The sequence below is a fragment of the Trichechus manatus genome, unplaced genomic scaffold (assembly GCF_000243295.1).
Source record: "Trichechus manatus latirostris isolate Lorelei unplaced genomic scaffold, TriManLat1.0 scaffold00057, whole genome shotgun sequence".
Taxonomy (NCBI): domain Eukaryota; kingdom Metazoa; phylum Chordata; class Mammalia; order Sirenia; family Trichechidae; genus Trichechus; species Trichechus manatus.
The window spans coordinates 1,555,791-1,570,514 of NW_004443993.1; the positions used below are offsets into that span (position 1 = coordinate 1,555,791).

Here is a 14,724-nt window from a genome sequence, read left to right on the forward strand (position 1 = left end):
CTTCCTAAAACTCCTGCTGTCCGCACCTGGGCCTCAAATACTGGATGAAGGTTCTGACGAATCCGAAGATGAAGAAACGGGTTTGCATCCAGGAAGACCAGCCCACACTGCCCCTGGCCACACTTACCTTAACAGCCACATGCAGCTTGGCGGTCTTTTTGGATGGCCCCGAGGCCTCGAATGAATTCCCGTCTACCTCGACAGACATTGTGAAAATGGGGGCGTGGACTGGCCCGGTCTGGGAAACCAGTTTGTACTGCAGCCCGGGTTTCAGCTGGTTCAATCTCATCAAAGCATTCATAGCTTGGGGAGGCTCTGCCTTCTCTTCTACACAAGAAAACACCAAGATTATTCTAAGCAAGCACGTCAACAGATCTCTGCCACAGAGAGGACTTGATCAATTCTCAATCAGGGAGAAAGGTCACTCTTGATTGCTTTTTGTCACATGACACAGTGGAGTCTCTGGACACACCCCTAGGCCTGGCCTGCACTTTTTCCAGCCTTGTGGTCACTAGCTAAGGCCCAACCATACCACTTGTGTTCTGCACCCACCTTACATTTAGCATTTCTTTAAAGGACTTGAACATTATGCTCCCAAAACGAAACAAAAGCAGCCTCAGCACGTAAGGGTGCACTGTAATCAGAGCCAGACGGGCAATAAAATACAGGCTACCAATAAAGTCAGTGTACCTTTCTTCTGAATCTTCTTCTTCTTCTTGCTGGGAGACTTCTCTTCCCCATCTTCCTCCATTGGGCGTTTCATGGGTGTAATGGCATAGGTGGTACTGGGAGGGATTTGAACTGAAAGAGCAGATTAAGACAGAGTGGCTGAGAAATCTGGGTCTTCTGCTCTGCCAGGAGCCTAAACGACGGGACGCACCCGTGGAAGTTGCTGCTTGCTTACCGGTGTAGTCCACTGGGTTTTCATTCTTTGGTTTCTTGGGCATCTTAGAAGGCAGAGGGTCCATACCCAGGACTTTATGGAGCTGGCCAAAAGCAGCAAGTCGCAGTGCGTGCTGGAGAAGGGGAAGAGGAGACTGACTCAGCTGCCCTGCACTCACCGCCAAGTGGTATGTGCTCACTAATGCCTTCTGAGAAGGGGCAGGAGCTGAGGGGGTTGCTAGTGGTCTCCCCTACAACAGCAAGGGGTCCCTCAACAGCCAGGGAGAGCCTGACTGCTAGGGCCCAGCCTTGCTGTGGTGGAAGGCCAGCCTGTGACCACCCCCCTTGAGAGGAATACAGGAGACCCCAACCTGGGGACTAGTTGCCACACGGAGCCACGTGGTGGGCCTGCAGGGGAAGGACCCCTAGAGCAGTCCACACAGCAAACATCTCCTCGCCGAACTCGGTGTTTGAAAACAGCACTCGAGCAGACTGAGGGGGCAGACGACAACCACGCATGGCGCCCGGGGAAAGAAGCAGCCCAGATTGGGGCGCCCTGTATCAGACATGATCCCTTTGCCTTCGGTCCCCGATCTGAACCTACGCATCCAGTGGCTACCCTGAGAATACCCAGTAACGGAACTGGAAGCCAGTGATTAAAGACTGGGTAAGGGCTCACGTTTGCAATGGCGATGACTATACCTGCGCACTCTGTGTGATATCTTCCCGTTGCTGTCTGTCTAGATGCCCAATAGCATCAGTGGCTTCTTTTTCACAAGGGTCATAAATGCCAGAACCATCTGAAGGCAGGAAACAAGGAAGATATGCAGAGGATTATCCTTTAGCATCTCTGAAGAGTTGTGCTGGCTGAGGGAATCAGGTGCGTTACCCCCTCCCACGCCCCATCCACACCCAGCTCTGGAAAACACGCCGAGCTAGGTGACCCACTCGGCGTCCAGCCCTTGAGAGAAATAATCCACATGTGTCTCAGAGCAAGAAAGTCACGTGGGAGTGGGTCACCACTGCCCCCGGATCCGCCCTCTAAATCACAACTGCGGACCCGGCACAGGGCTGGATATGATGGTGCAAGAGGGTAGTCACATGCTTCAGCCCTAGGGGGTGGACACGGAGCTGCTGCTGCCCTAACCCAGTCAGTGGACCAGTGAAGAACCGGCCTCAGGGCCTCAATCCTGTCATTTCCCTGCAACTGGCAAAGCAGAAGGCCCCAACCTGGCATCACGATTCCCGACGCCAGGCACTCCAGCACTCTTCGGAGGGCCTCACCAGCACCCATGGGTCTGTTGGCCGTGCCGATGGATTTCTCACAGAGAAGCTCAAGAGGCTGAAAGGCAAGAGAGCCTGTTAGCCACACCTGGCAGAGAGGGTCAACCAAGACTGAGGAGCTTTCACTAGGGGCAAGGCAGAACACCTAGAGCAGGGATCAGTAAACCTGGCCTTAAAGAGTCAGATGCTAAATATTTTAGGCTTTGGGTGGGGAGGAGGCAAAATGGAGTATATAATGTAAGTACTTGTATTTCATATGTAACCATTTAAAAATACAAAAACCATTCTTAGCTGGGGACTGTAAAAATACACTCGGGTGGCCAGCACTGGCCCGGGGGCCATACTTTGCTGACCCCTATCCAAGAGCATCTACATAAAGCATCCTCTTTCTAGAGTGGACCACATAGTACTGAGATGTGCTGCCTGGCCAGCCTCCCGCAGACTGAGCTGGGCATCCTCCATGGAGGGTCCCTGCCCAGGGAGTGCCACACAGTAACTGCTCAACAAGCAACTCTGATGAGGACCACTCACCACATCCCAATGGGTCCACTGCCTGCCCAGTTACTATAAAGTAGTCCTGGGATATGGAAGGTCTGGGGTGGGGCCTCTGTGTTGGCAAATGACCCATGGTGGCAAGAGCTAGAAGGTACCCTTACCCATCCTCTGAGGGGACCCCAGGTGGGCACGCGGGTGCACAGGTCTCTCAGAACCCGGATGACAATGACACAGGACTTCAGCCCATTGGCTCTGGCCTAGAGTAACAAAGCACAGGCTTTTTACACACAGGCACCTCCCTGAACACAAGGCAAACGTGAAAAACAGAAGTCTCACGGTGCTACTCTGTCAAGGGTAAATGGTCCATGTTTCATGACCATTTCAAGTGTGTGGTGAGTAGTGATCTCACCACATGCCCAAGAATAAGATTACTCTTAACACAGCAGCAGCAGCAACCCGCCTGCACAGTTACAAGCTTCCTTTGGGGACATCAAATTTACGTACGTGTGCTCCTGTAGCAACTGCACAGTCGCAGGTGCTAAGTTCGGCACAGCTATCTTCAATCTTAAACTTTATGGTGAAAGTCAGCCACGTTAAAACTTAGGAATTCTCTACCGAAAGACAAATAGAAGAACAAAATGCAAACCTGGAACCACTTGGCGTGTCGAAGGGACGCCAAGGCAGCAAGGCATTTCTGCCTGTCCAGAACGTCCGGGGGATCGTTGACTGATAGCGTTTCTATTCATGGATGGAATAAGAAGACAAGGTACAGTTTGACCAAGGGGTTTCTGTCAGGTGGGAAGGGGATATGGCAGTTTCCTAAAGGGCAGCTGCGGCTCCTAAAGAGTTCATCTCCACCCTTGACCAGGGAAGAAGAAGCTAGAGTGCATTCAACTCTCCCAAGAGGAAATCTTAAAAATTTGTGGCCTCGTCCAAAAAAAAAGAAAAAAAAACAAAAACAAAAGTGGGAAGTTATTCTAAAAGGAATAATCCCATTGGGGAGAGAACAGATAGGTGAAACCTATCTTCTGATACACTGTGACCTTGCTTCCTCCCCACATTATCCCAATAAATTAGCTGGGCTAAAAACGTCAATAGAAAAAAAAAAAAATTGGTAGTGGGGAGTGGAAAGAAACTCCTCCTCTGCTTCCTACCACAGCCATACCCTCAGGTATTTGCAGCAAAGGGGCCACCTCCGCCCACAGGCTCGACTGCCCTAGCCCCCAGCCCTTGACAGAGAGAGTCCTGTTGGTCAAAGGTCCAGAGTCCCTAAGTTGATAAGCTACAAGGGCTTTGTAGTTGCAATCAGGTGCCAGAATCACCGGGAATCAACAGAACAGCAAGAAGGAAGCAGTCAGCCCGTGCTGCTACAGAACCAAAGCATCTGCCTTTTCTGCCATCTTTTCATCAAGGATTTAGATAAAGCCTGTTACCGTTACTTTACATGTGAGACGTCAGAGAAAAAAAAATCCACACAGAAGAGACACATGAGGGGCCCAGGTGGATTTTCAATTGTGAAAGCATTATCAGTCTTCCAGGTTCACAGATTTAGTCTGGAAATGGCAAAATTTTTAAGAACTTTATCCAAAACTCTGTATCAGCTCTTTGCATTTTAATCCCTGGTGCTGATAAAAGCAGCCACCGAAGAGAACAACTGGAGAAACCCTCAGTTCTGCAGCAACACGAGCTGTTTGCACAACTCTACTATGATGATGTTCATGCAGAACTATCCAGTTATCTTCAATATTTTAAAAACCATAAGAACACCAGGGACACACTTTTCCAAGGCCAGAGAATGGCTCAACAGAAAAACAAGTGTAACACTTACGAGAACATTCAAGGATTAAAACAAACACAGTATGTGCTGCAATCCCCTATAAAAAGTGCTACTCACTTTTAGGGCAACTGTGCTGTCAAACTCCCAAGTACTCAAACCAAATGGGAGAGATGATTTCAGAGTAAAGGTGTTCAAATCTACACCAACAGCCTTTTATCAAGGCAGTCTAAAACTGAATAGCACGTTTGAATAGTGAGCAAACACCAAGTTTCCAGAGCCCTGCTGGCCCGTCTTAGCCTCCCTACCTCCAGCTAGTACTTTCTCCATTTCTTCTCTGACAACAGGGGATGTCAGGTGGATGGTCAGGGACAATGGAGGCTCTTTTGTGTTTTTTATTACAATCGCAGCATCATCGACAGATTGGAGTATTTCATACTTGTCTTCTGTAACAGCCTAAAAGAGAAAATGCAACTTTCAGAAGTACTTTCTCTTCAAGCCAAACAACAGTTCAATTTAGATTTGCCAGTTACTATACTACAGCAGATCAGCCACCTCTCAGGGTATGGCGTGAGAGAGGGCCTCCATCTAGGCTGTCAGAACCTCCCTCTTGCTGGCCTGGAGGTTCAGCCATTTTCTGGGTACTCCAGATAGGAGTACACTACACACAGAGAAGTGATTTCCACAGGGAGCTTTATACTACTGTGGTTAAGAGTTTAGGCTCTGGGAGAAGGAGACTGCATTTGAATCCTTGTCTGGTCACTTGATAGATGTCTTACTTTGGACAAATCACTTAATCTCACGAAGCCTGACGTTTCTAGTTTGTGAAATAGGCTTAGTGACAGAACCTACACCAGAGACTGTAGGAAGATTAAATAGGACAGTGTGGGAAACACAGTGCCCACCACAGAGTAAGCATGCAGCCAGTGGTATTTCCACGCTGGGATGAGCAGCCACCAGCGTGTGGAATAGAAACAGTGGTACAAAATAGTTTATATAATATGATGGATATAAAAGACTGTATTCATTAATGGTGGTGAAACAACTAAGCAAAGGGTCGTGGTAATGGTTGCACAACACGATGAATGTCACTGAACTATACATGCAAAAATTGTTGCATTGACAAATAATGTTATGTGTATTTTTACTATACTTTTAAAAAACGTATTTGCTGCGAATGCACTTCTAGAAGGATGTTCACAACAGTCTGATGTTTGCTTTCTTCTTTATACCAGTCCATACAACTTGACAAAGAAAATTCAAACATTTATCATTTTTCTAGGGGAAACAAAGTAAGTATGGCACTGGGGTACAGAAGAATGACAAACACACTTCTGAAAATCTAAATTAGTGTTTCCCAACCTCAGTACTGACACTCTGGGCTAGATACTTCTTTGTGGTGGGGGCTATTTGTGCACTGTAGGATGTTTACCAATATCTCTGGCCTCTACCCACTAGATGGCAGTAGACCCTAATGAGACAAGCAAAAATGTCTCAACTTTGCCAAATGTCCTGAGGGCGAAATTGCCAAAGTTAGAAACCACTGATCTAAATTAAAAGTTGTCCCTCCTTTAAAAACTTTCAGACCAACCTGTTTTTCTTTAATTCATATACTTTTCATAGTCAAGGATAAAATAAATTCTTAAATTAACCACTAAAAAAATATTTCAGGGCTTCACCTTAAATAGCTCCTCAAAATTACCTACTATACATGTGACAGAACGCACAATTTATATAAAGAATAAAAGCTAATAGTGGCTCTCTATGGAATGAAAATTTATAGCTATTTTTTTTTACCTTTTTCTTTTGCTTATTCTTCAACTTAATCTCAGATGAACCTGTCCTGAGAAGTAAGTGTGTAGCTGTGATTTGCAAAGATTCTGAAGCCTCAGAACACACCAACCAGGGCCCCTGGGATCAATTACTCAGTTTCCCTGCACCTCAGTCACATCACCCATAATACTTAAGATACTAAAACTCGTATATCAGAGAATTGTTAAAAGAATGAATGATATATGTAAACAGCATGTTTGGCCTAGAACCTAGCATAGTAAATGCTCAATAAATTGTAGAGGCTCAAGTCCACCCAAAGGCACATCGAAAGAAGGGCCTGGCTATCTAGTTCTGAAAACTCAGCCACTGAAAACCCTATGGAGCACAGATCTACTCTCACACACGTGGGGTCACCATGAGTCGGAACTGACTTGACAGCAAACGGTTTATTACTGTGTAATACTTTTGTAATAAAAGAAATAAGCTGGTTTTTTTAAAAAAAATTTTACGTCCAGGTTTGGATCAGGAAGGAAGAGTTAATCATCGTACTATCAACTGGAGTCTGGATGTGAATTCAGGCCAAACGAGCTCACTCTTGGGCAGCCCTAGAAGAGTGCAGCCTGGCACATGGCAAACACGGGTCATTACTGACTGGCAGAGCAGTTGGGTGCTACTGCAGCCAGTCAGCCACCCACTCCAGAACCTCAGTGGCTCCACTGCACTTCTGTCCATCACCTAACGTGAGGTATAAGCACAGCTGGTGCAGGGCACGGGCTGGGCATTTCTTCCTCTGCCCCACATCCTTGACAAGCACACCTCCCCCCTACCTAATGGAGGTGGTTACACTCACAGCAAGCTGGATGGCCAGGTTGTCAGCCACCTTATCCAGGAGAGCAGTGGTGGGCTTCTCCTTACATAACAGCACCAGCTCCAGATCCAAGTCCCCCTTGAGCAGGAGGCCCTTCGCCACGAGGCCAACACGCATCACACCCCGCAGGGTCCTGGTCATGTGCTCTGTCTTCTGTTCTCTGGGGGACAAAAGCACACAGCACAGGATGGTTCAGTCCAGCCTGAAGAGGCCCCAGGAAAGGTGGCTGTCTCTCAGAAAGGAGATGCACAAACCTTCAAACTTACCCGGCCCCTTCTTTGGTCTCGTCTTCTGGGGGCACATCCATGTTCTCGGACTCGGCATTCTCACTGCTTCCTTTCTCCTGTTCATCTATCCAGTCCGACACAGCTTTGAGAGCTCGCTCAGTGTGGGACACCATGTTCTGAACAGCTTCCAGTTCCTCTTGGGTTGGATAAACAGAAGAATGTTTTGCCATCACATGGCGATCATCATTCACAAAAATTCGCACCGGACGCTGAAATGTGAAAACTGAGTTAAAAAAAGCTTAGAAACCAAGTAATCCACCACTTATAAGCTGCACAACTCAGAATTATGCTATACTTTCTGTAAAAAAAAAATAAGACTATATGAAGAAGACTAAAGATCTGAGGAGTTAGACAACCAAACTTAACAGCTGTTCTCTCTGGGCAGTGGGAGGAATGCGTAAAAAAAGAAACTCTCGCACTCTGTCAGGAGTTAAAGAGAAAGAGGTTTTTTGAGGGGACGGCAACTCCAACGGGGACCTTGAGTTGGCAAACACAAAGCAAAAATGCAACGTGCTCCAAAGTCTGAAAGAAGAGAGGAATTTTTATATATGAGGGCTGGGGATTATACATGAGTCACAAGTAAACATTTTATGTTAGTTAATCCACTTTCTATCACAGACTTTCTGGGGGCAAACTGCGTAAGTTACTGACAACGGTTTCAAAAAAACATCTTTTTGGGGAACATTCTCTTCCTGGAACACTTTTATCACTTGCTTACCCAGAAACCACAACTTTGTTATAAATCAGCTGTGAGTATTCTGTCTAGAAACAGAACATTTTTATCACAATAAATAGTTATTCACCAGAAAGGAGTATGTGCACGTATTCTGAAAGCAGAAGCAGGGATCTAGGTAAAGGGGAATCTGATTTAGACCTGTGTCAGCCACTTCAGTCATGCCAAACACCTCAGTTTTAAAGTGCTGTTACATATTTCCCCGTTCTGATCCTGAATCTCCATACAGATTCCTTCACTATTATAAGAATATTTTTTTCTGTACGGACTGCTCATGTGATTATTTTGTAACTCAAATTTTTTATCACTCTATCATGCCACAGCTCAAATATTCTGCTTCTGTAATCCTCTGGTTAGGGCATGTGTAGAGCAAGGCCACATTTGGAAGAATAACCTGGCATTTTTTTAAAGACTAACTCAAGGTGTAAATCGGGTTTCCTGCAAACTTGGTTTCTTTAAGGTATGTAATTTATGCATTGCTCGGAAAGCTGTAACTTGACTACAAATGTCAAAAAAACAACTTATATAACATTTGATTACTCTAAAGATTATAATAATAATCAAGATAATCAATCCCCTCCGTAATAAAGAATGCAACCAAGAACCAATATTATCACGTAATCAGCTAAAAATATTAAGAAAAGAAGTATCAGGCATAAGGAATATCGAACAAATATTTTCAGGATATCTTGCTTTAGTTCTTTTGTGGCATTTATTTAAACACAGCAAGAGATATTAGTAATGGCGCATATTCCTCTTGTTGGGCTAGAAAGAAGTCAACAGCTATTTCATTACCTAACATAGCCTTAGCAAAAATTTTCATGTACAGTTTGTGGAGAGGGATAGCAGATCTAACATTTAGTCAAATTACCCATGTTAGCTACCCATTGAGCCACTTTAATAAATGCATTCTCTAAGCATGGCAGAAAATGATTAAACAGAGAAGAAAAACGCTAAAACGGGTTTGTGTATTAAACAGAATTACCAAGAAATAAGACCACAGATATACAATAAGGCTATTAATATAAAAACAGCTATAACCACTAAATAAAGCCTATACATTTTAACAACACGTATAGGATTTTGATCTGTGATCTTGGGATTAGCTATGTACCTCAGATGGCATCTGCTTCTGGCCACAAGAGTGCTTACAGGTGACTTCCAGTTCTCCCAAGGGTTGACAAGTCTATACATGTGTCTTAGCCCTTTTTAGCTGTGACAAATGAATCTAAGGCTTGACTCTTTTGTTTGGCAGCACACAAACTAGTGAGGAGAATTAGGTTTGGCCCCTTTCAGCAAGGCTATAAAGCGTTTTTTTAAACTGATGTCTTTCCTAATAGATATTTTTATGGGCCAAACATATTTTACATAGTAGTTGACATTTACTTGAACTGTTCACTGTTATAAATCTATCATGATGTAAGGCTTTTGATCTATTCTACTTATCCCCTTTTAGACTATGATCTCATTGCTATTTTAACAGAAAAGAAAATCATTTCTGTAACATTTAGCAGTAAAATATTCATGTCTTTTTTTAAATCTTATCAATAAATATATTAAAATTCATTCAATATAGAATTTTCAAAATATTTCATTTAAAATTCATTATTTGCATGTATCATAAACCAAAGCAGGTAAAGTTAACTCTTTCTCAAGCCTTTTATAACTTACAATATACCCTTCAAGTTTAACTTTTACTATCTTTTATATTCTGGCACAACTAAACATTTTATTTTAAGACAAAACTACTCTTTTTCTCTTAAAAAAAATTGTATTGTACTAGTCATTTTGCCTACTGTCTTGCTTTTCAGGCCATGCTAAAACTTTCAAATTAGTTCTTAAGGTGGTTTTTCTACTAATTTGGCTACAGCAGCTACAGCCTGGAGACAAGGAGGCTATCTTTTAGTTACAGGGTCAAGCAACAGGCTGTTAAGAGTCTACACATCTTTGTTTTTATGTTTTTGAGTCAATACGCTTAAAGCATTTCTAGACATTTTATAGAAAAATCAAGGTGATAACTGCGAAAACCTAGAGCAGGTATTACTGTTAAGGCCCTTTTAATTTATTTACAGCCTCTTGATCTTCTGGTGAAATTTGGAATGATTCTGGTTTAGAGGCCTTTAAATGTTTTTGTAAGTATTGGGCCAACGAAGATAAATTAGGAATAATAGTCACAAAGCTCTAAAAACTCTTGTAGCAGTTTCTTTGTTCTAGGAGTAGTGAAAGCAAAAAAATTTTCTTTTTTTAGGGTTGATACTTTCTGCAGAGATTATATGGCCCAAATATTTGACAGAAAACGGGGATAACTGTAACTTATCTTTGGAAATTTTATGTCCACCAGCAGCTAAATGCCGTAAAAAAATTACATTATCATTAATGCAAGCCTTCTGGAGGTTGGACATATTAACAAATTATAATATTGTAGCAATTTGGATTTACTTATAAACTCCAAAGGCTGTAAATCTGTATGGAGAATATGTGAAAAATAAGTGGTAGATTCAGTAGTCCCTGGGGCATTACAATCCAGGTAAATTGTTGATTTTCCTAGGTGAAAGCAAACAATATTAGTTTTCAGGATTCACAGGAACACTTGAAAAAAAAAAAAGGGCTGCAAAGATCAACTGTAAAATGAGTAGCATACAAAGGGATATTAGAAAGTAATAAATGACGGTTTAGTACTATTAGAATCTAGGAGTAACAATGAGATTAATAGCTCCTAAATCTTGAATAAAATAGCCTAGTTGCCTGGTAACATGGAGGCAGTTCCCCTTAGTTTTCCTATTTCTCCTTAACCATTCCAGCTATGACTATGTTGTTACTTAGTTATCTTGGCAGGGACAGTTATCAGGACATTTCAGAGGGGGCCTCTAAGATCTTTTCAAAGCTGCTCAACACAAGCCTGTCTTGAGGGGCATTTTACTTTGTTTCTCTTGCTTTGCACTGGGAGTTCTCAGTGCTGGGGACTCAGAAAGCTGTTATACAAGAGTATATAATTTTCTTAGTCCCATCTTTCTTTATGGTCGAATCAGATCTTTTATTTTTAAATTAGAGGGTCCTCCGTCTGCCCCACAGTGTTGACAGAGGTCTGCTATAAGGGTATTACCACATTTTTTTTGAGTATTCTCAGTTTTAATAACCAGAACCACACTGTTCTGTGAGTTCGTTCCATTTTCTTTCTTCCCTTTTTTGGCTTTTCAGGTATCAACTCGCCATCACCAGGTTTCTGTCCTTCCGGGCTTCTGCCAATACCTTACCTTGCTACTGCTATTCTAAAACGGGACTCCTGCAGTGGAATGTTCACCGCCTCTGGGGGAGTTTTCTGATTTAGCATGTTCTAACCGTAGCTGAGCTTCTTTAGGTCCAGTTATCATATGGACCAGTTGAAACAAATCTGGGAACCCAGGCTGATAAACTTGTGTAAGAATTTTTAATTTCTCAGTAAACTTGTAAGCATCTTCCGGTAGCTTTGGAAAATCTTTCGTAACGCTATGCAGCTCTGAGAGTGTCTAGGCCACAAAAGTAATACCAAAACGCTCCTCAGCTTCCATACTAAGATTTTAAAGGGCATTTTAGACACAGGTTTCTCTGTTGGTTTCTAATACAGAAAAGAAGTTTAAACAAAGTACTGTCAGCAAGAATAGATGGTTAAAGAAGGGTACAAAGAAGAAACAGCCAGCAAAGGGGCAAATGCAGGATTCTGGCATTGTAATTCTTTGCTTTGCTTAGTTAATTTAAGAACAGTATTCTGCAGAAAAGCAATTATTATATCCTGATGTCTCTTAGACACTTCTAAATACCAATCCAAATAGGCATCCCACTGGGATTGTTTGATTCGGGAGCCTTTATTCTCTAATTTACTGCATAGACCAAAAAACAAAAAAAACAAAAGAAACCCACTAATTTACAAAGTTCAAAAGAACCCCGAAGTGGACAAACTGACTTTCCAAATTATTCTCGGTAGTATGCCAAATAAAAACAAGCATGTTAAGGGACAAAAATGCTTGTTCATATAATGAACAGGAGTCAAAGAGGGTGGTTCTGATGCACTCCTGGAACAGGCATTTCCCATTTTCCCAATAATAGTCAAAACTTACTTTCAAGGAGAAAAAACAAATCCTTCAATAAAACTCAAAGAGCTTCAACGCAAAGGAGCGGAGCTCGGATTTGAAAGGTTATTTACCTTGCGACGACGCCCGAGAGTTCGTGCAGCCTCGATTCCTCGGGGGTCGCTGAAGGCAATGCACCTTCGAAATCCCGCATCTGACACCAGATATGTCAAAGAAGAAACTCTAGCACTCTGTTAGGAGTTAAAGAGAAAGAGGTTTATTGAAGGGACAGCAACTCCAGTGGGGACCTCGAGTTGAGGAACACAAAAGTGAAGGTGCAACGTGTTCCAAAGTCTGAAAGGAGAAAGGGATTTTTACATACGAAGGCTGAATGAAAGTGACACGAGTCACAAATAAAATTCATAACCTTAGTTAATTTATTTTCTATCACAGACTTTCTGGGGGCAAAATGCATAGGCAATTTTCTGAGAGCGCTCTTACACAAGTGTCTTTTTGGACAACATTCTCATCATTCTCTTCCTGGAACACTTTTATCACTTGCTTAACCATAAACCACAACTTTGCTAGACATCACCTATAAGCATTCTTTCTAAAGACGGAACATTTTTATCACAGTCTCAAGTATAACCAAAAAGTTGTTCACCAGAAGGGGGTGTATGCACATACAGGGATCTAGGGCAAACGGGAATTTGATTTAGACCTGTGTCAGCCACTTTAGTAATGCCAAACACCTCAGTTTTAAAAGCACTCTTACACAAATGGGAGACTGACTTAAAGAGTTTTTACTATACCTATTTTACAACTCAAAAAGTCCACAAGCATCTCTGTGAAGAAATAGCATCTGTGATTAAAAAAAAAAAAAGTTTTCTTACCATTTTTACTTCTTTTTCTGTAGTGTCTGGAAACCAAATTTTTGCTTATCTTTTCAAATTGTGACAGATTTCCTTGGTGTTATCAACAACTTCAACTATCTATAAGATCAGAAAATCTTTTTAGTTTCAAATATTTCATAGACCGATTAATTTTAGCAGCCAGATATCCAACAGTATGAATGACACCAGTGTTGCCACATGAAGGTGCCCTATAACACAGCAAGACACATCTTTATTTCCAAGTAACGACCGCTAAGCCAAGTCAGTAAACTACTAATTATAAAGTTCTCTTAAAATGAAAACAGTGAGTTTTGAGAAGGCAGCTCTCACTTCAGGCCACACACAGTTTTTATATTTTTTTCCATAGTTTTATTATTTCTTTACATAAAAAGTCAATTTTTACAAACACAAAAATAAAGATATTAACAAGTCTCTAAAAACTGATATAGCTAAAAGTGTTCATCAAAATCTTGGTGTCCAGTAAGTGGCCATCTAAGGTACTCCACTGGTCCCAACCTGTAATGAAGCAAGTTGAGAATGAAGAAAACCAAAGACAAGGGAAAGATTAGTCCAAACAGCTAATGGACCACAACTATCACAGCCTCCACCAGACTAAGTCCAGCACAACTAGATGGTGCCCGGCCACCACCATCAACTGCTCTGACAGGCATCACAAGAGGATCCTGGACAGAGCTGGAGAAAAACATAGAACAAAATTCTAAGTCACAAAAAAAGACCAGCCTTTTGGTCTGACAGAGGCTGCAGAAACCCCAAGAGTATGGCCCCCGGACACCCTTTTAACTCACTACTGAAGTCACTCCTGAGGGTCAACCTTCAGCCAAAGATTAGACAAGCCCATAAAACAAAACAAGAGTAAATGGGCACACCAGCTCAGGGGCAAGGACGAGAAGGCAGGAGGGGAAAGGAAAGCTGGTAACGAGGAATCCAAGGTTGAGAACGGGAAGTGCTGACATGCCATGGGGTAGGCAACCAATGTCACAAAACAATATGTGCATTAACTGTTTAATAAGAAACTTAACTGCTCTGTAAACCTTCATCGAACGTACAATAAAAAAATAAAATCTTGGTGTCTGGATAAAGAAAAAAGAGGGCAGGAGCTCTGGCCTTGAGGGTAAAGAAGAAACTGAAGGAAGACAGAAGACAGACCTCTGAAAAAGGCTTCTGTAAAATGGAAAAAGAACCTTTTCATAAGTTAATCCAAGACATCAACTGGATACATCTTTGGATTCAACTATGGAGAGGCTGAGACAACTAAAGTGCACAACAGAAGTCTTCAACACAGTCACAGCTATACAGGCAGTCCCCAGATTGCGAACAAGTCAGGTTTCTAAGTGTCTTCAAATCAAATTTATACATAAATCGGATCATTTACGTATGGTTTGTATCTAATGTCAGTCAAATGTTTGTCTTTTCTGTGTAGTATATAGTGTACCTCTCCATGCATAAATACATTACAGAAACACTTTCAGATATACTAAAACATCTTTAACATAACAATACACTAATAATAAAAGTTCTAGATGCGTGTCACATCGCTTGATTTGTTATTACAAACCATTGTATGTACCTCGAATTTTTAATATAATAGGCTTTTCGGGGGTTGGTTCATAACTACAGGCTGTATGAAAGTCGGATGTTCATTCGTAACCCACCGAGACGGCCTATAAT

General features: G+C 42.3%; 1 protein-coding gene across 8 annotated transcripts in view; it reads right to left on the reverse strand.

The window, feature by feature from the left end:
• The window catches only part of ILF3 (interleukin enhancer binding factor 3), a 41,002-nt gene that overhangs the window by 11,339 nt on the left and 14,939 nt on the right, over positions 1–14,724 (reverse strand). For 4 of the 8 annotated variants that reach the window (XM_023733194.1, XM_023733197.1, XM_023733196.1 and 1 more), the window contains 12 exons: positions 13,036–13,134; positions 12,277–12,393; positions 7,343–7,572; positions 7,059–7,236; positions 4,744–4,891; positions 3,308–3,399; positions 2,823–2,918; positions 2,113–2,224; positions 1,585–1,682; positions 905–1,016; positions 691–801; positions 128–327 (listed from right to left, as the gene is read on the reverse strand). In XM_023733194.1, the coding sequence (XP_023588962.1) occupies positions 128–327; positions 691–801; positions 905–1,016; positions 1,585–1,682; positions 2,113–2,224; positions 2,823–2,918; positions 3,308–3,399; positions 4,744–4,891; positions 7,059–7,236; positions 7,343–7,572; positions 12,277–12,393; positions 13,036–13,038 (1,497 nt within the window). In that variant the 5' untranslated portion in view covers positions 13,039–13,134. Of the gene's footprint in view, positions 1–127; positions 328–690; positions 802–904; positions 1,017–1,584; positions 1,683–2,112; positions 2,225–2,822; positions 2,919–3,307; positions 3,400–4,743; positions 4,892–7,058; positions 7,237–7,342; positions 7,573–12,276; positions 12,394–13,035; positions 13,607–14,724 lie in introns of those variants that run through there. The other 4 variants (XM_004378342.2, XM_012556139.2, XM_023733198.1 and 1 more) reach the window with 2 other exon arrangements.